The 26,902-nt window shown below is 55.0% G+C and overlaps 1 protein-coding gene across 1 annotated transcript in view; it reads left to right on the top strand.

Annotated features, from left to right (window-relative positions):
* The window catches only part of POU2F3 (POU class 2 homeobox 3), a 54,980-nt gene that overhangs the window by 10,277 nt on the left and 17,801 nt on the right, over positions 1 to 26,902 (top strand). The window contains 2 exon segments of the mRNA XM_059867215.1: positions 11,459 to 11,493; positions 25,830 to 25,934. Coding sequence (XP_059723198.1) covers positions 11,459 to 11,493; positions 25,830 to 25,934 — 140 coding nt within the window.

Genomic DNA, 26,902 nt, shown 5'->3' with positions numbered 1-26,902 from the left:
GCCCTGTGAATATTAATTTACTTCAGCTCTGAATTTTTTCAGTTGTGTGTGAGGGGGAACAGGCACCAGTTGCCCCCACGAGGGCTGGTTTCCCTTCCCCATCACCCCAGGGGTGCAGGGCAGGCTGAGCAGGGATCACCCCTCTGCTTTTGGGCTCCTTTTCCCCTTTCCCTGCCTGATTCCACCCCTTGGCAGCGGGGCTGAGCCTCCATGGGGGGTAACGAAGAGCAGCGAGTTTTCTGCTTGGCTGGGAGCTCTTTTCATCTTTTCTCCAACTGATGAAAGCCATGCCAGCCAGCTCCACGCTGATTTTTTTGATGGGAACTGTGGGGGCTTGGCAGTGCCGAGTGTCGCCCCTGGTCCTGCAGCCCCAGGGCAGAGATCTCCCCCTTCTTGTGGTTTATCTAAGCCCTGATATCTGATGCAACAGAACGCTGAGGTGGGACTTGCCCCTGTCTGTCTGTTTGTTTGTGTCAGACACTTGTTCCCCGCTTATCTCCTCCATCAAAACAGGTTACACCAAGCAGAGCTACTTCCCTTTGATTTCATCTGTTGAGGCTATGGGGGGGAAGCCAAAGCTTTTACAAAAAGGGCGATAGGGAAGCGCTTCAAACACAACCACGGGGAAGGGAATAGCTGCAGGCAGCCCCAGCATCTTCCCTCCCCACCCTGTAACCCCCAGGAGCTGGGCTCTGCCAGCAGGGCTGGCTGTGCTGGGCACCCCAGCTCTGGGGGGATGTGGGGTGTCCTGTGGGACACCTGGGGAGGGGCTGGGTGGCTCCTGGGATGTCCTGGGAAGGCTGAGCTGGAGCAGAGGCTGGGCAGAGCTAAAGAACAAAGCAGGGATTTATTGAAAGGATCTCCTCCATGGATCCACCTTGGGCAGCACCAGAGCCCAGCCAGGGCTGCGCCCAAGATGGACCAAAATGGTCCCAAAATGACCCCAGGATGAACCAAAATGGTCCCAAAATGAACCCAGGATGAACCAAAATGGCCCCAAAATACCCCAAGGTGACCCAAAATGGCCCCAAAATGACCCCAAGATGACCCAAAATGGTCCCAAAATGAACCCAGGATGAACCAAAATGGCCCCAAAATGAACCCAGGATGAACCAAAATGGTCCCAAAATGAACCCAAGATGAACCAAAATGGTCCCAAAATGAACCCAAGATGACCCAAAATGGCCCCAAAATGAACCCAAGATGAACCAAAATGGTCCCAAAATGACCCCAAGATGACCCAAAATGGCCCCAAAATGCACGAGCGCTCCCGGGGTCTCTCCCTGGGATCAGCTCTGCTCCATTTGCCCCTTGCAGTTCATTGTCCCATCCCAGCTTTAGCCCAGCCAGTCCCACCCTTGTTTTTCTCTCTCCAGCCCACGGGGTTTGTGCTCCTGGGCTGAGATTTGGATCATTTGTCCTTGGTGCCCAGCTGGAGCAGGAATTGTTTTGTCTCTCTGCTCTGTGCACAGAGCTCCCCATGCCCTGGTGTGAACCCAGACCCTCACACTAAAGCAGCACAGAGTCTGAAATATAGAAAAGCTAAACCTGAGGCATCACCTGGGATGGGGGGATTGTCTGTGCCAAGGGAAATTTAGGTTGGATGATAGGAAGAAGTTTTTTACAGAAAGGTGATAAAGTTCTGGAATGTTCTGCCCGGGGAGGTGGTGGAGTCCCCATCCCTGGGTGTGTTTAACAAAGCCTGGATGTGGCACTGGGGGCCAGGGTTCAGTTGAGGTGTTGGGGCTGGACTGGGTGATCTTTAGGGTCTCATCCAACCTGGGGATTCTGTGAGTTCTGTGAATTCCCTGAATTCTGTGGCTGAGCCTGCGAGCTGGAGGGAAGGGGATGGGGACAGAGGGGTGCGGGGGATTGCTGGGGCTTTTGGTGGCCATGGCAGCTTGGGTAACATTTCTGAGTGCTTTAGGATCACAGAATGTCCTGAGCTGCAGGGACTCACAGGATCACCCAGTGCAGCTCCTGGCCCTGCCCAGACACCCCAAACTCCCTGGGAGCTCTGTCCAAACTCCCCTGGAGCTCTGGCAGCCTCGGGGCAGTGCCCATTCCCTGGGGAGCCTGGGCAGTACCAGCACCCTCTGGGGGAAGAACCTTTCCCTGAGATCCACCCCAAATCCCCCTGGCACAGCTCAGGGCCCTGGTCACAGAGAGCAGAGGTTGGAGCTGCCCCTCAGAGAGCTGAGCTCTGCCCTCAGCCTCCCCTGCAGGGAGCCCTCATGCAGGGATCCTTGTGGGAACAGGAGAGACCCTTCCCTTCAAACCTCCAGAAAATCAAGCACCAAGGGGCTGAGATGCACCTGCCCCTCCGTGTCCCTTCTGAGGAGAGCCTGCTGTGCATCCATCCCTGTGGGTGCCCTTCTTCATCCTCACCTTCATCCCATGGCAAGGTGTCAGCATGAGCCACCCTCCCCTGCTGCCACAGGACACCCTGGGTCCCCTGGCAGTGGGGACAGGGCGAGGGCAGCTCTGAAACTGGACACCAGAGCTCCCAGCCCAGCCAAATCCCCTCCCAGTGCCAGCACATTTTGCATTAAATCCGTGCCAGGGCAGATGGAAAATCAGAGCCTTTGCCTCAGTCTGCCTCTGCCACACAGCGAGTTCAGCCCTCAGCTCCCAGGTGAGAGTCCTGCTCCCTTCTCACACCTCTTGGCAGGCTGCGAGCTGCCTGCAGGTGCTGGGGCCCTGACCTCTGCTGGGCTCTGGGCAGGAGGCTGCTGGTGGCACTGCCATGGCGTAGAGCCTGCTTGGAAGGTGCTGGCTCCTGCCAAAGGATGGATCCTCCCAAAGGATGGATCCTTCCAAAGGATGGATCCTTCCAAGGATGGATCCTCCCAGAGGACGGATCCTCCCAAATGATGGCTCCTTCCAGAGGATGGCTCCTTCCAGAGGATGGCTCCTTCCAAAGGATGGCTCCTTCCAAAGGATGGATCCTTCCAAAGGATGGATCCTTCCAAAGGATGGATCCTTCCAAGGATGGATCCTCCCAGAGGATGGCTCCTTACAAAGGATGGATCCTGCCAGAGGATGGATCCTGCTAGAGGATGGATCCTCCCAGAGGATGGATCCTCCCAAAGGATGGCTCCTTCCAAAGGATGGCTCCTTCCAAAGGATGGATCCTCCCAAAGGATTGATCCTCCCAGAGGATGGCTCCTTCCAAAGGATGGATCCTTCCAAGGATGGATCCTCCCAGAGGATGGATCCTCCCAAAGGATGGATCCTTCCAAAGGATGGCCTCTTCCAGAGGATAGATCCTCCCAAAGGATGGCTCCTTTCAAAGGATGGATCCTCCCAAAGGATGGATCCTTCCAAAGGATGGCTCCTTCCAAAGGATGGATCCTCCCAAAGGATGGATCCTTCCAGAGGATGGCTCCTTCCAAAGGATGGATCCTTCCAAGGATGGATCCTCCCAGAGGATGGATCCTCCCAAAGGATGGATCCTTCCAAAGGATGGCCTCTTCCAGAGGATGGATCCTCCCAAAGGATTGATCCTTCCAAAGGATGGATCCTTCCAGAGGATGGCTCCTTCCAAAGGATGGCTCCTGCCAGAGGATGGTTCCTTCCAAGGATGGCTCCTGCTGGGATAATGTTTGGAGGTTCCATCCTCTGTGTCAGCCCCTAGCTCAGGTGAGAAGATCCAGCACAGGTAAGGGATGGCAGATTGGGCTGCTCAGCCCGTGCTCTCTCCCAGCTTGGTTGGTTTTTTTTTTTTATTTTTCTTTTCAGGAGCTTTTTTTCCTCCTGCCTTTTGTAGTTCCCTGCTCAGCTCGGGCTGGAAGCAGCTTGCCAGGCCAAAGGCTTTTGAGGAAACTTGGCCTCTCCCGGCCCCACGCTGAGCTCGGTCCTGGGCTACGCCTTTGCTCCCCAAGGCTGGCTCTCCCTGGTGAAACTTTCCTCAAAGCCTCCAGGATTTCTCTGCTCTCTTCCCCCTGCAGCCATGCACAGCCCCAGGACAAGTCCCTGGTAAAGGAAAGCTGCTGCAAACAGCTGGTTGCTATGGCAACCGGGGCTGCTCGGGATTTGCATAAGGCTGATGATTTTCATAGCACAGCCACATTTAAGGCAAGCAGGAGAAATTTCCATATTCCCAGCTCCAAGTCAGTTGGGGCGTGGGGGAGGCCAGGAGGGGGATATTTGAAATTCAAATGAAGGTGATTAGGGTTTGAGGTTGGGTTATTTTATTTTTTTTTCTTAAACATCCCATTATGGAAGAGGATAAAAAAGGATGGGGAGGGGAAAGGGGAACAAAAGGCTGGTTTGACTTGAATTAGAGGGGCAAAGGAAGAGCTGGTCTGATCTGCCTCTTGCCTCTGGTCTAGGAGAAGAGACTTGCCCTCTCCCAGCACCTGCAGGTGAAATGTTTTCCGTGGGAACAACTGCTGCCCTCGGGTTTCCTTCTGGAAGGTGCCCAGGTCTCCCACACGGGCTGTCCTGCTCTCCCCTCGCCTGCCCCACACGAAGGGGCTGCACAGGGACCCGGGGCTGCTCCCAGGCACTGCTGACAAAGGGAAGGCATTTCTATAACCCAGGGCTTTCCAGCCAAATGAGGCACTTGGGTGCTCAGTGAAAGCTTCCCCTGGAGTCTGGAGCTGCCTGAGTCAGCACAAGATTCACTTTTGCTCACCAGCCCTGGCTTTCCCATGGAGATGCTCTGATGGTTTGGGGTTTTTGGAGCAGAGAGTTCAGATCAAAACTGCAGCCCTAGCTCAGAAACGTCCCATCCTGCTCACACTTTAAAAAGCACTTTTTAAAAGTGCCTTGGAAGCATCAAGCATCCCAGCAGAGCATGTGGGAATCCAGGGAATTGCCTGGTGCCTGCTCAGCTGCAGTTCCTGCTCCCTCCAATGCCGGTGGGAGCAGCTGGAGGGAATCTGGGGTGGCCAATCCATGGGGAAAAGGAGATTTAAGGGAGGTCCCAGAGCTCAGGGCTTCCTACTGGCTCTGGGAAACGTTGGTGTGGCTGCTGGGAACAGCAGCATGAAGGTTTTTGCCTGAATTTCCAAAATCAGTGGAAATCCTGAGGAGTATTTCCTGCTGAATATGTTGCATTCCTTCAGTGCAGGTGAGCATTTGGCTTCATTTACAGCTCGTGGGACAAGTACTGCTTACAGTTACAGTAATTGTCACACTTCTCTACCAGCACTTGGGCAATCTCTTAACTTCACACCTTGTTTGAGGGGAGAGATTTGAAGCAGAGAATTGATCAGAAATGCCCCTTGAAAGCCCCCCTGCACCCAGCCTGCTCTGCCAATCTCCCGTGGCATTGTGCTCCCTCACATGGGGTGCTAAAATCTCCAGGGTAGGTGAGATTCATCTTAATTTTAGATATTGGATGCTCTGAGGCTGCAGCCTGACCTGCTCACCCCAGGCAGGGAACAGGGATCTGCAGAGGGTGATTCACCCCTGTGCCATCTATCTCGGGGGCCAGAGGAATTGCCCTCTGGAAGCTCCTGCTTCCTCTGCAGGGCTGCAAAGGGAGCCTGCAGCAATTGGCTCCCAGCGAGGCACCTGAGAGTTTCAGAGTCAGCCCAGGCTGAAGCCCCTGCCTGGTGTCTGCCTGGCCCTGCTCCCCCAGCTATTCCCCACTTCCCTCCCAGATGTCCCTGCAGGAATTCCCAACACCTGCTGCAGGCAGGGATGGCCTCCCCGTCCCCCCTGTCCCGGCGGGGGTCACCTCCCCCTCCCCCTGTCCCGGCGGGGGTCACCTCCCCCTCCCCCCCGTCCCGGCGGGGGTCACCTCCCCGTCCCCCCCGTCCCGGCGGGGGTCACCTCCCCGTCCCCCCCGTCCCGGCGGGGGTCGCCTCCCCGTCCCCCCCCGTCCCTGCGGGGGTCGCCTCCCCGTCCCCCCCGTCCCTGCGGGGGTCGCCTCCCCGTCCCCCCCGTCCCTGCGGGGGTCGCCTCCCCGTCCCCCCCGTCCCGGCGGGGGTCGCCTCCCCGTCCCCCCCGTCCCGGCGGGGGTCGCCTCCCCGTCCCCCCCGTCCCGGCGGGGGTCGCCTCCCCGTCCCCCCCGTCCCGGCGGGGGTCGCCTCCCCGTCCCCCCCGTCCCGGCGGGGGTCGCCTCCCCGTCCCCCCCGTCCCGGCGGGGGTCGCCTCCCCGTCCCCCCCGTCCCGGCGGGGGTCGCCTCCCCGTCCCCCCCGTCCCGGCGGGGGTCGCCTCCCCGTCCCCCCCGTCCCGGCGGGGGTCGCCTCCCCGTCCCCCCCGTCCCGGCGGGGGTCGCCTCCCCGTCCCCCCCGTCCCGGCGGGGGTCGCCTCCCCGTCCCCCCCGTCCCGGCGGGGGTCGCCTCCCCGTCCCCCCCGTCCCGGCGGGGGTCGCCTCCCCGTCCCCCCCGTCCCGGCGGGGGTCGCCTCCCCGTCCCCCCCGTCCCGGCGGGGGTCGCCTCCCCGTCCCCCCCGTCCCGGCGGGGGTCGCCTCCCCGTCCCCCCCGTCCCGGCGGGGGTCGCCTCCCCGTCCCCCCCGTCCCGGCGGGGGTCGCCTCCCCGTCCCCCCCGTCCCGGCGGGGGTCGCCTCCCCGTCCCCCCCGTCCCGGCGGGGGTCGCCTCCCCGTCCCCCCCGTCCCGGCGGGGGTCGCCTCCCCGTCCCCCCCGTCCCGGCGGGGGTCGCCTCCCCGTCCCCCCCGTCCCGGCGGGGGTCGCCTCCCCGTCCCCCCCGTCCCTGCGGGGGTCGCCTCCCCATCCCCTGTCCCTGCGGGGGTCACCTCCCCCTCCCCCTGTCCCTGCGGGGGTCACCTCCCCGTCCCCCCTGTCCCTGCGGGGGTCGCCTCCCCGTCCCCCTGTCCCTGCGGGGGTCACCTCCCCATCCCCTGTCCCTGCGGGGGTCACCTCCCCATCCCCTGTCCCTGCGGGGGTTGCCTCCCCATCCCCTGTCCCTGCAGAGCCCGGGCTGAGCTCAGGGTGCAGCTGGAGGAGGGATGAGCCCTGCTGGTGCCACTCCCTGCAGGTGACACCTGCCCGTGTGAAGATGAAGGCCACCCTGATTTTCCTTTTCCCCCGTGAGGGTGCTTTTATCCTGCAGGGCTGGACTGGCTCTGCAGCTCCCCATGGATCCCTCTGCCCGGGTTTTCCAGGGAATGGCAGCGGGTGGGGGGAACTGCCCGGAACTGCTGCGCTGCTCCCATCCCCAGAGAAACCTCCCCAGGCAAACTCGCACCAGATCTGATGCCAGGGCTATGCAAAACAGCTGCCAGGTGAACCAAGGGGAGCAGCACAACCCTGGGCTGCTGGCTTGGGGAGCCAGCTGAGCTTATCTCTGCTTTTCCAAGCACCCAGAGCAGCAGGGGGAAGCCTTGGTGATGGGAGAGCTGCTGGGAATTGCAGGGGCTCCAAGCTGCCTTTCCCCATTGAAATCCCAGGGATTCCCCAGCCTCGTGGAATTTCAGCAAGGGGAGCACAGATCTAGCAGATTCTGGAGGTTCTGGATGCCATTGTGTCTGGCTCGTGCAGCAAAAAAAAATCAAGTTGTTGGCTGGGCTGAAGCTCCATTAAATGAGCGGAGTTCTGGCAGTTTGCAGCAGGAGAGAGAATCTGCTGCCACTTACACTTTTCTTTCTTTTTATCTCCTGGAGCTAGAAAAGATTAAATCTTAAGTGCAGATTGTTTGAACAGCTCGTTCCTTTAAGGAGAGCAATGACTGCTGCAGTGTGAGTCCCGATGTTGACAGAAACTGGGAGGAAACTGAGGCTATTTTTATAAAGCATTTGTAGGAAAGTTACAGTTGAACTGAAAGAGCAGAGTTGTTATCCCTATCACACCCAGACCTTGGCTGGCAGCTGCAATCACTTGACTTACATTTGCTGCAACTGAAAAAAAAAAAAAAAAAAGGAGGCCAGATTTGTTTGCAAATAAATCTGTGCCCAAACACTGGTCGGTCCTGCAGAGATTTGTGTATCCAGCTCCCATTTACATAACCACTGGCAGCAGCAATCACCCCTCCCAGTTGTAAATCTCTCCCTCTTGGACATCTAAGGCTGAACTGGTTGCCCTTGGGTCCCTGTGGAGTCAGCCAGGAGGAATTGTCATCTCCAGAGGGCCATTGGTGCCAGGAAGATGGGTGGCTCAGAGAGGGGCAGGAATGGCCTCTGGAGGTGCCTCCTGCTCCTTGTGTCTGCCCAGGCTGCCCTGGCAGCTCCCTCAGGCTTAGACACCCCAGAGCGTGCCAGGCTCTGGAGTATTTGCTCAGCTGGCACAGAATTCACAGAATTCCTGGCCTGGGTGCTCCAAATCCCCCCCTGTTGATCTGCAGGGACTTGGAGGATGCTGTGTGTGACTTTGGAGGAGAAAAGGAAAGGTCTGAGTGTGTCATGTGCCTGTGGAGGGAGGGAAAAGCAGGAGATGGGGAAAGGCAGAGCCTTCAATTCCAGGCACAGCCTTCAGCAGTTCCAGGCTCTTTAGCACAACCTGGGCAGGGCTGGCAGGGAAAGGCCTGGGGAATGTGCTGCAGAGGGAAGGGGTGTCCTGGGGCTGCCTCTGCAGCTCGAGAGCTTCGTGTGCAGCAGGATGTGGGGCTGTGCTGGGAAGGCTGTGCTGGGGATGTGGGGCTGTGCTGGAGATGTGGGGCTGTGCAGGGCAGGCTGTGCTGGAGATGTGGGGCTGTGCTGGAGATGTGGGGCTATGCAGGGAAGGCTGTGCAGGAGGATGTGGGGCCGTGCAGGGAAGGCTTTCCCATGGAGAAGCCTTTCTCCAGTGCAGGGAAGGCAGGCTGTACAGGGAAAGGCTGAGCAGGAGGATGTGGGGCTGTGCAGGACAGGCTGTGCTGGAGATGTGGGGCTGAGCAGGAGGATGTGGGGCTGTGCTGGGAAAGGCTGTGCTGGAGATGTGGGGCTGTGCAGGGAAGGCTTTCCCATGGAGAAGCCTTTCTCCAGTGCAGGGAAGGCAGGCTGTACAGGGAAAGGCTGTGCTGGAGGAGTGGGGCTGTGCAGGACAGGCTGTGCTGGAGATGTGGGGCTGTGCTGGGAAAGGCTGTGCTGGAGATGTGGCGCTGAGCAGGGCAGGAAGGCTGTACAGGAGGATGTGGGGCCGTGCAGGGAAGCTCTGTTCCAGCTGCTCCTCTCAGGTTCCAAGTTTTGGGGTGAATGCTGGTGACTCAGCCGGCGTCACTGGGACCAGGGATTCCCCTGCAGCTCTTTGAATCTTGCCTCATCACCACTGAACGTGAGTGAAACTCCTGTCTCCAAGAAACCAGGAGATTACCTTTTCCTTCCTGTTCTATTTTAGCAGCTGGGGAACTTTTATTTCCTCCTTCCCTCCTGGCTTTGCTTCCCTTCAGCTGCTGCCTCCAGATGGAATCAAACACCCCCCCACACACCCCGTGGGGGTTTCAAAGGTAGAAACTGCAGGCCTTGAAGATGCTCCCGCGGTCCTGCTCAGGTGTGTGGATGCTGATTGTGATCACCCATTAAGGCTATCAGCATTCCCATCGCTGGATGTGCCCTCCTTGGCTTTTGGGGCTGGAACGCAATGAATGAACCCCATTCCTGGGGAGGGAGCAGCTGGAGAGAGCTGGACAGGGAGCAGGGGGGGTTGGAGCGAGGGAATTACACGGGGGAAAAGAGATAAAGGGCTGGGATTGGGGAGGGGAAAAGCTGGGAGAGAGCAGAATGGGAGGAAGGCAGGAAAAGCAGGGCAGAAATGCAGCCAGGCTGGGGGAGAGGGCTCAGAGCTGGCTGGGGTGTGGATGGTGAGGAGATGGAGATTTCAAATTGAGGGGGAAGCTCAGAGCTGGCTGGGGTGTGGATAGTGAGGAGATGGAGATTTCAAATTGAGGGAGAAGCTCAGAGCTGCTTGAGGAGCAGAGAGTGAGGAGATGGAAATTTCAAACTGGGGGGGAAGCTCAGAGCTGGATGGAGTGTGGATGATGAGATTTCAAATTGAGGGTTGGGGTGCAGAGGGTGAGGAGATGAAGATCTCAGACTGGAGGGGAAGCTCAGAGTTGGAGTGTGGATGGTGAAGAGATGGAGATTTTAGCATTGGGGAGGCACCTCAGAGCTGCTCAGGGTGCAGAGGGTGAGGAGATTGAGATTTCAAATTGAGGGGGAAGCTCAGAGCTGGCTGGGGTGTGGATGGTGAGGAGATGGAGATTTCAAATTGAGGGCTGGGGAGCAGAGGGTGAGGAGATGGAGATCTCAAACTGGGGGGAAGCTCAGAGCTGGCTGGGGTGTGGATGGTGAGGAGATTTCAGCTTGGGGGGAAGCTCAGAGCTGCTTGAGGTGCAGAGGGTGAGCAGATGTCAAACTGAGAGGGCAGCAGCTCGTTCTGCCGTGGCCCTGCTCGATAGCACAGTCCCACAGCTCTGTTTCCACAGTCAGTGCTTTTTAAATGTCAGATTAAATCTCCAGGGCTGCCTCTAGACAGCAGAGAGCAGCCACGAAGCTCTGTTATCCCTGACTCTCCAATGTTTTGCCATCCGTGGATAATTGTTCCAAGCACGCTCCCCCTCAGGATCCAGGCTGATTCACCTGGGAATGCTCTGAGCATGGAAAAATATGTGCTGGGAAAGGATAAAGGCTCGTTCAGCTGAGCAAAGTCCATGGGAGAGCTGGATTTGCCCTCCTGCCTGCACAGCCTCTCCCCAGCTCCTTGCAGGAGCCCTGAACTGCTGGAAAATGTGTTGGAGCTTGATCAGATCAGGGCTCTGCTTCGTGGGGAATGTTATCCTGGGGAAAACAGCAGGAGCAGGAGGCCTGGGGGCTTGTGCCAGTGGGATGTGAACAGTTCCAGGCTCTTCATCACAGCCTGGGCTGGACTGGCAGGGAGAGGCCTGGGGAATGAAGGGGAGTCTCGGGGTTGCCTCTGCAGCTCGAGAGCTTCGTGGAATCCCTTAAAGCATTCGGATCTGTGGAGAGCACAACCTTTGCTCTGTGATGTTCTTGATGAATTTGGCAGGTGTGATGGGGAGGGGGGGGATGTTTATCATCAAAGGGGAATGAGTGAGGGCCTGTGCGGTACCTTCAGGCTGAAACCTGTCTGATTTTTCCCTCTGTGCCTGCCAATCTCTTTTGGAATCAAGGAGACGCCTCTGGAGCACAACCCCACGGCACCCTGTGTTCCTCCAGGTACCCACAACTACCCAGTGCCACGAGGGCTCCTGCAGGGCCTGGCTGAGCAGCCCTGGCCACCTCCCTGCTGGCCTTGCCCACAGTTAGCCCTGGGCTCCCCTGCACATTTGTGATGTCCTCCAGCTCACCTCTGCTGGAATCTCCCTCGTGCTTTCCCCCACCCTTGGCCAGGTGTCTTCCAGGCAGGAACAATTTCATTATCCCTCAGCAAAAGGCTGGCACCACCTAAATGCTGCAGAAGCCTTCATCCTTCCATTTCTGCACCCTCCTCCTCCTCCTCTCCCTGCTCTCCCAGGGCCAATTTTTTGGTTATGTGTGTCCCAGGTTCTGGAAAGTTCCCAGCAGTGCTGTCATTCACACTGAGATGGTTTTTCTCTTTGTTTCCTTGCAGGGAATGAACAGAATGGGCTGGACTTTAACAGGCAGGTAAGATGCTCCCTGGCTTCCCAGGTATTCTCCTCCTTCCTGGAATGGCTGTTTTTTATTTGCTCATCATGCTGCAAAGAGATAAAAGCTGTTAGGTCAGAAGTTGCATTAAACAGAGCACAGAATTTTTCCCAGCTCCCCTTGTGGGATGCAGTGACAGATTGCACCTCTGCTCTCCCTCTCCCTAATTCATAGAAGTTCAGCTAATTACAGAGTTCCTTTAAATCACCATTTGCTCGAGGGGTTTTCTGGCTTTTACAATTGTTTAGATCAAACAAAAAGCTCCTCAGTGATGGTGGCAAGGGCACAAATCCCTCCCCAGAGCCCCAGTGCTGGGACACGGGCACTGGCAGCACCCTGGTGGGCAGGGACAAAGGCCAGGGGCTGCCTCAGGAGTGTCAGCCAGCACCAAGAATGAGCTGGTTTGAGGTCTTGGAGTGCACAGGTCAAATCTCTGTCTGCAAGGCAGCAGATGAAATATGGGGCAAGCAAACCCACCTGCAAAAAGAGCAGCTGAGGGGCCGTGTCCCTGCTGTGGGTGCTCCTCTCCCCCTGCTTTGTCCAGCTGAAAGCCTTCCCTGAGTGCCTGCAGACCTTCCTGCGTGGCTCTGAAAATCCCTGAGTGCCACATAAGGAGGTGACAGCCCTCTGGAGCCCTTGGAGCTGTGCTGGCAGGGTGGGCAGGCACGGGGTGCCCAGAGCAGCTGGGGCTGCCCCTGGATCCCTGGCAGTGCCAAGGCCAGGCTGGACACTGGGCTTGGAGCAGCCTGGGGCAGTGGGAGGTGTCCCTGCCGTGGCAGGGGTGGGATGGGATGGGCTTTAGAAAGAGAAGGAGCTTTAAGGCTCCTTCCAGCCCAAACCATCCCGAGATTTCAGGAGAATTGTTTCTGGAAAGCATTCTGAGATTTCAGGAGAATGGTTTCTGAAAAGCATTCTGAGATTTCAGGAGAATGGTTTCTGAAAAGCATTCTGAGATTTCAGGAGAAGGGTTTCTGAAAAGCTTTCTGAGATTTCAGGAGAATTGTTTCTGGAAAGCAATCTGAGATTTCAGGAGAATGGTTTCTGGAAAGCATTCTGAGATTTCAGGAGAAGCCCTCTGAGCCCAGAGCTGAGCTCTCCCGTGGCCAGCAGAGCTGCTCTGAGCCCTGGCAAGGTGGAGAGGAGCCTGGAGAGCCAAGCCCTGCCCGGCTGCAGGGTGGGAGCTGGGATGCACCAGGGGCTGTGGCTCCGTGCACAGGCTCGAGGCTGATGCTGGCACAGCCCCCCATCCCTTCCCATGTGCATTCCCCAAATCCCAGGGCTCCAGCCCTTCCCAAAGGCTCCCTGTGAGCAGCACTGGGGCAGCTGCACCTCCTGCACGAGGCTTTTTGTGCCTCCAGCCTGCCTTGGTGGCTGTGCAGTGACAAGTGCCAGCCACATCTGTTTGTTTGTTTGCTTTGGCTGCTGCAGCTTTGGGTGGGGTCTCCCTTTCCTACCAAAGGTGTCTTAACACGCTCAGCCATCTTCCAGGAGTTTGGAATCCCCAGCTGTGAACAAAAAGCCCTGTGTCTCCAGCCCAGAGCACGGAGAAGGATCCAGCCTGCTCACCAGGGCTGAGAAAAGGAAATTCCTGGGAGACAGGAGTGAGCACCAGGTCCTTCTGCCATGGCAGCACCACAGAGGGGCTGGGGCTGGCAGCTGGGCTGGGGTTAACCCAGGAGAGGTGGTGGAGCAGGGCTGAGTTCCACCCCTGCTGATCTGACCCACCATCCTCTGGTTCCTCTCAGGGATGCTGGGGGAGCTGTGGGGGCAGCCAGGCTTGCAGGCAGTAGCAATATCCTCCTCCTAAAAAGAAATTGTGGGTTTGTGTTTGGTTTTTGGGTTTTATTTTTGGTTTTTGTTTTTGTTCTTGCAGCATTTCCACTTTTATTTTCCTCCTTCCATCAAAACAGCACCACCAAATCCAATGAATTTATTCCAGCTTGGCTGTGTAACTCATCAGCCAACTTAGCTGGGCATTTAGCAAGGCTTGAAAAGCAAAATACTCAGAATGAGTTTGTTTTATTGTTTTATTTTATTTCTCATCTGCTCTGATTGCCCAGAGCCCCCCGAGGGGGTTTGCAGTGATGCCAGGGATGGGATGCAGCAGTCCCTGAGTGGACACAGGCCTGTGCAAGGCTCTTTGTCTCCCTCTCTTGGCCCTCCCAAGGCCATGGGCAGAGTGATTTTAAATCGTTATTATTTAAAATAATAATTACTATTTGAAAGTATTGTTATTTAAAATAATAATTATTATTTTAAATTATTCTCTTAAACGAGCAGGAGCCCGAATGCACACGGGCTCCACACTCACATTTAGGGTTGACCTCAGCTGTTGGTGAATTCATCCTCAATTCAGCAAATAGATTTCAAATGACGAGAAAAAAGGAAGAGAGGAGAGCTGGAAATATCAAAGTGTTTTCATGTAAAATCAGGTGCTGTGCTCTTTCATTAGGGGTGGAGGTTGGTGGGTTTTTTAATTTGGTTTGGGGTTTGAGGTTGGTTTTGGATGTCTTTTCTCTCTTTTTTTTTTTGTTAGCTTGCAATTCAAGTTTTCAAACCGAAGCCAGGGCAGGATGGTTTGAAACCCAACTCCAAACTGACTGCAGGAGCTCTCTTTGCCTTTATTTGGAGTGCTGGGCTCTAATCACTTTGAAGATCATAAATCTCACATCGTTTAAGCCTCTCCCCCAGCCTTTGTAGATGGCCTACATTTCAGGTCTGCTTCCCTCCCTCCCTCCCGTGCAGTGCTCCAGGCAGGATGGGAAGGGTGGAGTGACCTGGTTAGACCCCTTCCCTGCCTCCCAATTCCCTGCTGGGGCTGCTCTCACCCTGCAAACGGGGAGGGAGGGAAGCTCTTGTGGATTTTGAGGTTTTCTAGCAGTTTGTGGGTCAGCCCTGTGCTTTATGAGAAAGCTGCCTCTGATCCCTCAGCCTATTTGGCAAACATCTCTGCTCTCCCCCCCCTTTCCCTCCCCTCTTCAAACTCTCCTCCCACCTGGATGCAACAGTAATTTGTATGTGAATGAGAGGGAAAAGGGTGTGGATGGAAAAAGCAGCATCTTCAGCCTCGCCTATCTGGTTTGGCTTTTTTATTTAGTGAGTCTAATGCTGCCTGTTTCCTGTTTATGGCCAGGGAAATGCAAAGGCACAGCAATAAACTTTCACCTTCGCTGCTGGCAGCCTGCACAGGGACATCATCAGCCTCCTGATGGGCTGGGATGGTGGCCAGGGACAGATCTGGGTGACGCTGGCCAAATCTGCCTCAAACTGGGAGCTGGGGGTGCTGCAGTGGGAGCTGCCCCTGCTGCCGTGCGGGGATCCTGCCCAGGTGCTGCGGTCTCCCCAGCTCTGCTGGGCTTCCATCCCCCTGCAGGAAACTCTGGGCTGGTTGTTTGTGTAGCTGCTCTGGAGAGCCAGGTGTCTGGAGAGGAGCCCTGGGATAATGCTGCCTGCTGGAGAGGGAGCACACGGGGATGGAGGGCTGGTGGTTTTGGGAGGTGCCAGGGCTTGTGTGAGTGGTGTGAGGGCTGAGCCCAGCTCGGGGAGCTGTGCAGCCATCCACAGCTGCAGGAGGGCACTGCACGGCTGCATCCTGTGCAGAGAGAGGGCAATGCACGACTGCATTCTGTGCAGAGAGTGGGGGCACTGCACGGCTGCATTCTGTGCAGAGAGTGAGGGCACTGCACGGCTGCATTCTGTGCAGAGGGTGAGGGCACTGCACGGCTGCATTCTGTGCAGAGAGTGAGGGCACTGCACGGCTGCATTCTGTGCAGAGGGTGAGGGCACTGCACGGCTGCATTCTGTGCAGAGGGTGAGGGCACTGCACGGCTGCATTCTGTGCAGAGAGTGAGGGCACTGCATGGCTGCATTCTGTGCAGCGAGTGAGGGCACTGCACGGCTGCATTCTGTGCAGAGGGTGAGGGTAATGCACGGCTGCATTCTGTGCAGAGAGTGAGGGCACTGCACGGCTGCATTCTGTGCAGAGGGTGAGGGTAATGCACGGCTGCATTCTGTGCAGAGAGTGCGGGCACTGCACGGCTGCATTCTGTGCAGAGGGTGAGGGCACTGCACGGCTGCATTCTGTGCAGAGGGTGAGGGTAATGCACGGCTGCATTCTGTGCAGAGAGTGAGGGCACTGCACGGCTGCATTCTGTGCAGAGAGTGAGGGCACTGCACGGCTGCATTCTGTGCAGTGAGTGAGGGCACTGCACGGCTGCATTCTGTGCAGAGTGAGAGGGCACGGCACGGCTGCATTCTGTGCAGAGGGTGAGAGCACTGCACGGCTGCATTCTGTGCAGAGGGTGAGGGCACTGCACGGCTGCATTCTGTGCAGAGAGTGAGGGCACTGCATGGCTGCATTCTGTGCAGAGAGTGAGGGCACTGCACGGCTGCATTCTGTGCAGAGAGTGAGGGCACTGCACGGCTGCATTCTGTGCAGAGAGTGAGGGCAATGCACGACTGCATTCTGTGCAGAGGGTGAGGGCAATGCACGACTGCATTCTGTGCAGAGAGAGAGGGCACTGCACGGCTGCATTCTGTGCAGCGAGGGCACTGCACGGCTGCATTCTGTGCAGAGGGTGAGGGTAATGCACGGCTGCATTCTGTGCAGAGAGTGAGGGCACTGCACGGCTGCATTCTGTGCAGAGTGAGAGGGCACTGCACGGCTGCATTCTGTGCAGAGGGTGAGAGCACTGCACGGCTGCATTCTGTGCAGAGGGTGAGGGCACTGCACGGCTGCATTCTGTGCAGAGAGTGAGGGCACTGCACGGCTGCATTCTGTGCAGAGTGAGAGGGCACTGCACGGCTGCATTCTGTGCAGAGAGTGAGGGGGCACTGCACGGCTGCATTCTGTGCAGAGAGTGAGGGCACTGCACGGCTGCATTCTGTGCAGAGGGTGAGGGCACTGCACGGCTGCATTCTGTGCAGAGAGTGAGGGCACTGCACGGCTGCATTCTGTGCAGAGAGAGAGGGCACTGCACGGCTGCATTCTGTGCAGCGAGGGCACTGCACGGCTGCATTCTGTGCAGAGGGTGAGAGCACTGCACGGCTGCATTCTGTGCAGAGGGTGAGGGCACCCCACGGCTGCATTCTGTGCAGAGTGTGCGGGCACTGCACGGCTGCATTCTGTGCAGAGAGTGAGGGCAATGCACAGCTGCATTCTGTGCAGAGTGAGGACACTGCACGGCTGCATTCTGTGCAGAGAGTGAGGGCACTGCACGGCTGCATTCTGTGCAGAGAGTGAGGGCACTGCACGGCTGCATTCTGTGCAGAGAGGGCACTGCATGGCTGCTGGAGGCAGCAGTGCTTTCCAGCAGGGAGGTGATGGCAGCACCTTGTTGGTCCAGGGAGGAATGCAGCACCAGCTCTCCTCCTTCCCGGGAGGGAATGAGAGCTCCTCTGCAAGCCCTGCCTGCTCTCTGGAGCTGGGAGGGAAATATCCCCCTTGAAGTGATGCTGACAGGTTTTTGTCCCCCTTGAAGTGATGCTGACAGGTTTTTGTCCCCCTTGAAGTGATGCTGACAGGTTTTTGTTCCCCTTGAAGTGAAGCTCAGAGTTTTTTGTCCCCCTTGAAGTGAAGCTCACAGGTTTTTGTGTGAGCAGAGCTGGGCAGGATCTGCCTCTGCTCCCTACCCAAATGTGCCAGGCATTCTTCATGCCAGCAAAAGGCTGACCTTGCAGGACAGGCTGTCATTTGTTTATCAAACCTGTCATTATCATCAATCACATCAATCTGGAGCTGATCTGCCTGGGAGATTTGACAAAGTTTAGGACAGACAGGCAGGCACTGGGCAGCCTGAGCAGGGCCCAGTTTCAGTTTTAGTGCTGGTTCTTTTTTCCTGTTCTTTGCTGCCTTTGGTTCAGCCCAGGCAGGGGATGCAGTAAGGACATGGATTTCCAGCAGGCTTCCTCGAAAGCCTTTCCAGCTGGGTCTGTTAAAAATTCCTCCTTTCTAAAACCAGGCCAAGCATCCTGTGTGTTACTGCCCTGCTCTCCCAGGAGGTGCTGAAGGGGTTCCCTCCCCTCAGGACCTCCTTGTCTGACTCCTCTCCCTGCCCTGCTCACATCTGACAGTCCTTGCCCAAAGAAACTTTGATTTTGGAGGTTTGTGTGGGATTTCCAGCAGTTCCTTTGAGGCACCAGGGTGAGTTATGTCAGGGCTCCACAGCTGATGTCCTGTAGGCACAGATGTGAGAGATTCAAAGTGGGCAAACTGCACCTGAGATGTGAAATCCCTTTTCAGTGCCATTAATGAGCACCCTGACCTCGTTTGGTACCTTCCACCCACACGTCTGAAGGCTCTTGGCTAATGGGTTTAGCATCCCTCGGTGCCTCGGCGAGGTGGGGAGGTGTCTTGCAGACACAGCCTGACCCCCTGGCTTCTCCCAGAGATGCTGAGCTCTGGGATTGCAGCTGGGATCAGGGGATGCTTCGTGGGCCACTTGCCCGTGGACATTGGGCTGGACTGAAACCCAGGGGCCTGCTCCCTGGCAGAGCTGGGTTATGGACTCCCATCCTCTGATTCATCGTCTTGTGCTCAACCACAGACGAGTTCTTCCTCCCCTCCATCCTTTTGAAGGTGCACAGGAGGGCCCAGCTCGCTGGGTAGTTTGTTATTAATATCTGGGATGCAAAACTCCCTGCACATTTAATTTCATTCCACCAGGGCTTCCCTCCCCCCGGGGATCTCTCTCACAGTTTTTCATTCTGCTCCCTGTTCCCACCTCCCCCTAATCTCATGTGCTCCCTGGATGTCATTGCTGTTCCTGCTTGGCTTTTCCCCCCCGTGGGTAGCTCAGGTTTCAGTCTGCCCTCCAGATTTCCATCCCAGTCCTGTTTTGCCCTCCTCTCAAGGGGAGGTTCACATCCTGCTTCCTTCTCCCCTCTGGGGATCAATTCAGATTTCACTCTCTCTTCTCCCCGTTGCCCCAGGGGATCAGCCTAAGTCTTGCATCTGCTTTTCATCTCTTGAGCCTCCCCTGGCTGGAAGTCAGGGCTGGCCTTGTACCTGCCTCGTCTGACACTGGATCTAAGCTCAGCTCTGCCCTGGCCTTTCCCTTTTGAAGTCTCCCTGCTCTGTCCTAGGGACAGGCTGATTGCATAAATTTGTTTGTGTGCAGGTTCCTCATTGAAATGCAGCCCTTTGGGAAGGCATCAGAGAAAGCCCTGGCTCCAGGGAAAGTCCTCTGTGCCTAAATCTGGCCCTGCTTTGCTTAGGACAGATATGCAGAGGAACCCCTTCTGCAGGCTGGGTTTGTTCTGGCACCTCGGATGAGCTCGCTGGGAATGAACTCCCAAACAGGCTGGGGGAATTGGGAGGGAAAGGGGAATGCAATCAGGAGCCAGGATTTGGCCTTTTTAATTGTTTTTCTCAAGAGGTGGACTGAAACCACTGAATTAATTTGTTGACAGCAGCCCAGAGCTGGGCTGCATTTTATCTGTCCCTTAACATCCAGCTGCAGTCCTTTCCCAAACTCCTGCTCTCCTGCTTTTAAAGAGCAAACTTCCTTTACAGCGTGGTTCCTACACCTGTTTCCTTGGCAAAACACCTGGTGCAGCTGTTCCACATCTGTCTGAGAGGGAGAGACAGAGATCTTTGTGCAAATTCCCTGCTCGTCCTTCAGGAAACGCTTTCTGTGCTCACCAGGGACCAGCCCCAGTTTCCTGGCTCTGTCTGAAGGGTCACAAAACTTGTTTTCCACACAGGAGCTCAGCCCAAGGCACGGCTGTCCCTGGCCAGCCCCAGCCCAGGTGGCCCAGCACCTTTTTTGAGGGCTGAGTGGCACGAACTGCTGGGCTGGATGTGACTCCCAGGGAGTCACCACTAATGAGGAGAAGGACTCGGAGTCCTTGCAGGCCTTTCATCTGCTGAGCTCCACGAATTCCCCCCAAACCTGCACCACCCAGCCAGGGTGGGGCCCTGCACCCGTCCTGCACCAGGGCAGGTCCCAGCACACCGAGGGGAAGGTGATGTGTTCCCAGCAAGGCCTCTAATTTTGGACATCCCAGGGCATTTTCTCCCTCCTCCTGTGGGATCAATGGGTTTATCCAGCATTTTCTCCCTCCCCAGAGGTGCTCCCTGTGGGATCAATGGGTTTATCCAGCATTTTCTCCCTCCCCAGAGGTGCTCCCTGTGGGATCAGTGGGTTTATCCAGCAGGGACCCTCCTGGCTGACCCCCAGCCTTTGGAATTTGTGTGGGTTGGGAGCAGAGCTGGCTCTGAGCTCCCCCAACGCTTGGACTTCATCCCCCCAGCCAAAATGAAACCCTGTGTGATGCTCTCCCATCTTCCCCACTCTCTCATCTTCCTCACTCTCCCTTTCTCTTTTAATCACCCTGCCTACTGTGGTTCTTGCAATCCCTCCAGCTGCTCTTCTCCTGCCCAGGGTGTGACAGCCAGTGCCAAAAGTGCCAGGGACCAGCAGGAGAGGCCTGTGGAGCTGGGATGGAGCCAGCCCCAGCCTGATTCTGAGTTAATTCCTCCTAAAAGGTGGTGGGGAGCGTGTCCCCACCAAGGGCTACCTGGGCAGTGTGGGCACTGTCCCCACGGGTGACTAATCCAGGGATACCCACACAGTGCCAGGTGTTTGCATTTATCACTGCCAAAAGGCACAGAGAGTCCTGAACAGACACAGATTCCTCCCCATGGGCAAAAAAAAGGACATTTTTCATGGAGGGCAGATTCTCAGCCCAGAAAATCCCAATAAGGCAAATTTGGAGTGGAACAGGAACGTGCTCGGGCTCCAGGGGACCTGTGTGAGCTTGCAGGAGGGCAGGGGAGAAGCCATGGAGTGGTGTGTGTGAAATCAGGGTGATAAGGAAAGGGGCAGGGATGCAGCCCAGGGTGGGAGCAGAGCAGATAAGCACGGAGGTGTAGGCAGAGGTGGAGTTCTGGAGAGGTTTGGGAGTTGGGCAAGTGAAATGTGGAGAGAGAGAGGTGCAGGGAGCAGTGCTGCAACCCACGGGGCTGGGGGAGAGACAGGGCAGAACTCCCAGCCTTGATGGTGGGAAAATCATCCCCATGCTTTGAGGGGAGGTTCTGGGCACCCTGACCAAGGAAATGGCACCTCCTGTCAAAGTGCTGCCAGTCTGGGATGCCCACAGGGAAGGCACCACGTGCCTGGACACCCCTGCTGAGAGGGAAGGAGCTGTGAGTTGCTTTTTCAGTATCTCTCCAGCAGGTCTGTGCCCCTGGGAGCACCCAGAGGCTCTGAGCCCCCCAGGCTGTGGGGCAGGACCCTCCCACCTGAGCAGGTGTCACCCTGAGTGTGGCCAGGCAGGGCAGGTGCTCTTCCCACCTCTGCTTTGGTTCTGCTCTCCCTGTGCCACAGGTGATGGTTTGAGGTTCAGCACAGCACGGGGGGGACTTCTCTCTCTTCCCTGTTTGCTTGGAAGCAAGAATTCCAGGGAAGAGCTGTATCAGAGAGCCCACAAGAGCTGCCTGTGGCTCTGTTTGTTTTCTCCTGGCGAGTGTGCAGCTTGGCTGCTCCTTAAGTTTTGCCTTCCCAGCCCTACCTTGACTCCAGCACAGCCATTTCCATCCCAAGCTGAGCTGAGGATAAACCCTATCAGATCACACCTCAATTAATAAACTCTGAGGCCTCGTGGAGGGCGATGCAGGTGTGCTGAGGTTTGGGATTGCATTTGAATTTGCCATGGCTGAACTTTGGGACAGAGCCTGTTTGGGAGTTGATCCCACGCTGAATTCCCTTCTGCCACTGTGACAGCTTCCAAAAATTCCCAGCCCTCAGTGGGATATAAACGTTGCAGGGTGAATATCGTGGCATTGCCATAAAGGTTTTCTGCCTTCTTTCAGGAGGCTGTTAAGCCCTGCTGTATGTGCAGGATAGTACATGTGGAAATAGTAATTGCAACCCCATTATTATTATTATTATTGTTGCCATAATTTATTATTAGTGTGTTTTTTATTTTATGGGGCCCACGTGTGCGGGTAATTCACAGCGGAGCGCTTACGCCATCCCAAGGTGGGAAGGCTCAGGGAGCTGCAGGAGCCTTAGATCCAGCTTAATGCCTGTTTCCAGCTTAAATCCTCCTCCCTGAGCCCCAGGCAAAGGGTTTTGGGACAGATTGAGGCAGCTTGAGGCAGCCCTGCTGTGCTGAAGAGCACTTTGGGGTGACTCAGAGCTGTTCCTTCTCAGCTCTTCCTTTTCTCCAGACCCTCTGTGTGCACCTGATGCTCCTCTCCCCTCTGCTCTGCAGGGCTGGGAGTGAGTCAAACTCTTAAACTCGGCTCTGACTGTGAGATAAGGCAGATGTGGAGGCAGATAAATGTGTTTCAAAGAGGTCACTGGCTAAATGGGAGCTTCACAACAAATGGGGGTGTCTCCATCTCCCACTGATGTGGTTCCTGCCTGATAACTGGGGCTGGAGAGTGCTGCCAGGGCTTGGATAGGACAGATCCAGACCTGGATTTGGGAGAGGGTTGAATTGGTGGCAGAGTGAGGAAGATGATGGAGCACTGTATGTGTCATCCCAAGGAGGGTTCTGGGCTCTGATGGATGGGGAACACATTGACATGATCCCTAAACTGGGAATTCCCCATGGAGGGCTCCAGCCCAACCAGTGGGATCCAACCACCAGCCCACGGAATCTGAGGGGAATAGCAGCAAGCAGGGAGGGCTGCTGAGGAGAATCTTCCCAATTTCCCAGTTTTCCAGAGCTCTCCAAGATGTCTGCAGGATGTTTTCATGAGCCGAGCGTTTGCCAGAAGTTCACAGATCAGTTACAAAACAGATGTACCTTTCTCTTTTTTTTTTTTTCCTCTCCTCTTCTTCCTACTGGTAAGGAAGAGTTTGTGCAGTAATTGCAGGCAGGTTGGGAGATGTTTTCTTCATAATTCTCCTTCTTATGAAATGTTTATGAAACACCTTCCACAAATCAGTTACGCAAGCAGGCTCCGGAGCTTTGATCATTTTCCATCACCCTCAATGTGTTTCTTAGTTTGTTTTGCTTTTTGTTTTTGTGTTTAGGCCAGAGATAGGTAAGAAACCATCCATCCTTGCAGCTGTTCCAGCCAACTTCGGAAGGGACTCTCTCTTTTCCAGCCAGTCACCCTTCCTGTGTTTTTCACCCGGCTTGCTCGGGGGCTGACCCTGTTTCGAGGCTGTGAAAACATCCAAACATCCACTTGAGATTTGCAAGTGTGATTCCTGCCCTGGCCCAGAGGAGCTCCCGTGCCTCCAGCTGCCGTTACCTGCTCCCAGCCCTGCCCTGGGCCTCCCCTCGGGCCCCAGAGGGAGGAAGGTGCTGCAGATTCACAGCCAAGAGCCCCCACAGCTCACCCCAGCCGTGGGGATTTGCAGGTCCTGCTCTTTGCCCTGCTCGTTTTTCCATGGCGTGGTTTGGGTTGGAGGATCATCCCACTGCAGCCCCTCGCCGTGGGCAACGGAGCTTCCACCAGACCAGGTTCCTTTCCTTAAATACTGTGATTTTTCTGAGTGAAGTTCAGTGGGAACAAAGTCTCTCCATGATTCCTCGTTCCCCTTTCCCCATCTATGGTCACCCTATAAAACCAAGATCCCGAGCAATCCCAGTGGGATCTGCTCCTGCTTTTACCCAAATCACTGTTTTTCTCACAGGAATATTTCAGCAGAGCTCCCATCAAATACCCTCACAAGGTGATTCTCTGAGGATTTCATAATTTCAACTTTGTTTTTTTTTTTGGTTCATCAAGGAAAACTCTTCCCATATTTGCAGGCATTTTCTGCAAATCCAAGGCAGATGCACTGGGAAAGGAGGAGGCAACTCCTCCCCTCGTTTTATTAATTCAAAATTTACATTATTTTAAGGGAGTCTCATGATATTGAGTGGCCTCGCCCACAATGTGTGTGGTTTTTTGGGGTTTTTTTGGGTTTGGTTTTTTTTTGTTTTAATGTACACTTGGCAATATTGCCGGTTTAGCCAGGGAAAGAAACCAAAAGAGCGGGATTTGCATAAACCATCCCCGAAGTTTTGGATAGATCCCGACCTCCTAATGAACAATTAGCCAGCTGCAGAGAGGGAAGAGGAAGAGGAGGGTGAGGTAAATTTGAGCCTAAACCCGATGGAAATAGGTGCAAGGGGGAGAAGGATTTGTCAAGAAGGAGCCCCGGGTTCCCGCCCACTGCGCAGGAGGGAGAATTCCAGGGCCGGGGGAAGGAGCAGTGGGAGATGTTGTTGTTGTTTTTGAGTCGGGAGCCGGTGCTCTGCCAAACCCACCTCCCGTTCTCACATCCAGCCATGCCGGGATGCAGCTACACACCCCTTTGTGCCTGGAGCGCCGCCAGCTCGTCCCGCTTGGCAGCTGCAGAAATTGATTTCAGTTTGGAAATGGCTCGTGCCTCTTCAACACCCCACTGCCAGCGGGATCACGGCGCAGGCAGGATCCACAGCCCGGCCCTCTGAGACACCAAAAACTTCCATTTCTTGGGACTGCTCAGCCTCGGATGAAGCAGGCAAACGTTAATTTTAAAATTTCTTCTAATAACTTTTTTAAAAAAAAAATTTTTTTTTCTTATTTGCCTCCAATGGATTCTTTTTAATGCAAAGAACCACGTGCCTGGAGTGACTGGATGGCTCAGGGGTAACGGGGTGTCCTCCTGAGCCTTTTGCCTGACCTTCAGTGACTTATCGCTGCCGATAGCGATCGAGAAGATCTTTCCACCTGATTTTTTTTTCTTTTTTTTTGCCCTGCCAGGCTAAGAGGGATGATCATGCCAACCTGAAAGGTAGGAAAGAGCTGGAATTCATAGCATGTCTACCTCTTGCTGCAAGGAGCTGGGACTATTGCAAAACGAGTTTCGGCGGTGTCCAGAGCTCGAGTTGTAATGAAAGGGGGTGTTGTAATCACCTTCCCTCCGAGCAGCACCTTCCAAAATGCAGAGGGGAACATTGCAGCTCCCTTTTCTGCAGCTGTTGAGCTTCTTGTGATCCCGTTTTCCTCCTTTTCTCCTCTCCTGGAGATCCACCAAAGCTCGGACTCGATGGTTGTAGAGATCCCTTCCGACAAAAATTATTCCGTGTGTTTCCTTGCTTTGCTCAAATGGGCAGAGAAGATCCTTCAACCCCAAAATGTTCACTTGGGATGGCGTTTGTGGAGCTGGATTTCTTGTCCCCCTCTGCTGGCAGGAGGTTGCAGGGCCCAGAGGCCCCATCAGTGGGGCAGACCCTGCTCACCTTTGGGGATGTGGGGTTTGGAGGGAGCTGGTGGGACCTGGGGATGGTCACTCGAGTCAGGATGAATCTTCTGGAGTTTCAAGTTGTGTCCTTTGTAGAGTCCTCCTGGTTTTTCCAGTTTTTGGGAATTAGAGGCTCTTCTTGCCGTGATGAGGAACAACCCTTGTTCAGTGTTGAGAAAAGGTTTGGGTCAATCTTCTCTTGGAGGAGATTTCTGTATCTTTTACCTGTCCCCTGTGCATGGACACTCCTCACTCACCTTTCAGGAATTCACCTAAAAACTTCCAAAATCCTCCCCTCCCTCCTGTCCCAGTCAGCACTACCAAAAGACTTCAGCTACTACAATCATTGGAACAGATTTTTATTATTGCTGTTTCCTAATAAATTAATTTTTAAAAATGTATTAGCAAAGGTAGAAATGAAGGTGGAGGTTGTGGAATAAACCAGAAACAAGGATTCAGTTCTGGTCCCTGGGTGCATTTTTTTCTAAGAATGAGGATTTAAAAGTCATTCTTTTCTTGTGGAGACAAGAACTTTGCAAGAACATTAAAGTAGCTCAAAAAGACCACTGGACACCTGGGAAGTTTTCCAGTTCTTTTTCCACAGCTTGTAACTGAGGAAGGAGATTTTCCTTGCAATTTCTTGTTGCTTTTTGGTAGAAATGGAGCAAATTAATTTGGTGCCTGTAGTGCTGCATTTTCAATTCTGGGAGATTACTCTGCTTTTTGAGGTCTTTTCCTCCATGACCCATCCTCTCCCATCCCCTTGTACCATTCTCTGTTTCGTGCAGGGAAAAATGAGAGGTTTTCCATGTCCAGCCCTCCTGTCGGGGCTTCAGTTGTGATCTGGAAAGGGGAATTGCTTCTTGTCTTAAAACTCCACAAAAGGCCTTAAACTTTGAAAAGCTGCTTGAAATTGGTTGCTTTCCTAAAGTGTTTTAATTGAGCAAAGTGTTTTAATTGGCAGAGCAGGAAAACCATCCATGGGATAGAGTGGGGAGCAGGAGTGTGGAACAACCCTGATTTTCAGCGATGGAAACAGCAGAAAAATCCCTGAGAGGAGCCTCCTGCAGCCCCTCGGATCCCAGCTGCCCACTGCTCATCCCTGCTCCCTAATTCCACGATTCCTTTGCTCTCTTGCAGATCAAAACCGAGGACCTCAGCGACTCCTTGCAGTCTGCCCTCCCCCCTCGCTCGGGGCACCTGGTGCAGGGATCATCCATGATGCCAGGGAGCCAAATTGCAGGGGTGAGTGACCTGGCTGTGCCTGGATCCCAGGAAAAGAGGCTGCTCCTGACCCCCTCCCCAAATTCCTGTGGCCAGAGAGGGTGAGGAAAACACTGAGCTGGAAAAGTGAATCCTCCTCTTCCTCCTCGGCTTTTCCTCGTGGGTTCAAAGTTAGGCTGGACACGTGCTGGGGTGAGATTTCCTCTGAGGGTTTGAAACCACCCCATGGTCAGGAAATCCCTTGGACAGGAAATAACTGGAGGCTGAGACAGCACCGTGGGGAATGTCTGATGATGTTTGCCCTGCTCTTCCTCATTCATGAGTGTCTGGTTAATGCCAGTGCTGGAGATAGGGCTCCACACCAGATTAACTCCTAATCTCAGCCTGATGTTGCCTCAAATTGATTTACACCAGCAGAGAAATTAATTCCTCCAGGGAATTTTTTTTTTTTTTTTCCCTAAGGTAAAAAATGTGGAGTTCAGCACTGAACTCTTGGTAAATCCTGGTGGGAGTTGGATGCCAGGTGGCCACACAGGGGCTCAGGAATCCTTCCCTCCTTCTTTCATGGGGTGTCCAGATCCATGACACAATTTAGGGGCTCTTCAATCCCCCCAGTCTTCAGAACAGTCCTGTGGGGAGCAGGGTTGGCGAGCTGGGACAGCCTGCTGCAATCTGCTGGGTGATTTTAGGCAGCTCACTCTGGAAATGCTTTGTCTGAAGAAACTGAAATCCAAAAGGTTTCACTGCCCTAACGACCAGAGTTTGATTGCCTCAAAAATGTCTTTATCAAGAGTTAACTTTTCCAGGGAAAAGCAGTCACTTCTCCACGTGGATGTCTCTGTCTGCACCAAATTCTTCTCCTATACTTGAAACTTCTGGACCTGCAGCCCTCCAGCCCCCAAATTCCATAAATTCAGTGAGAATTCCTCTCCTGCACCTGAAACCTTGGAATCTCCAGCTCAGAAATGTCACTGAGAGTTAACTTTTCC

The sequence above is a fragment of the Haemorhous mexicanus genome, chromosome 24, assembly GCF_027477595.1.
Source record: "Haemorhous mexicanus isolate bHaeMex1 chromosome 24, bHaeMex1.pri, whole genome shotgun sequence".
Lineage (NCBI taxonomy): Eukaryota > Metazoa > Chordata > Aves > Passeriformes > Fringillidae > Haemorhous > Haemorhous mexicanus.
Note: the sequence above shows the minus strand (reverse complement) of the source record. Positions and strands in the feature narration are given on the sequence as shown.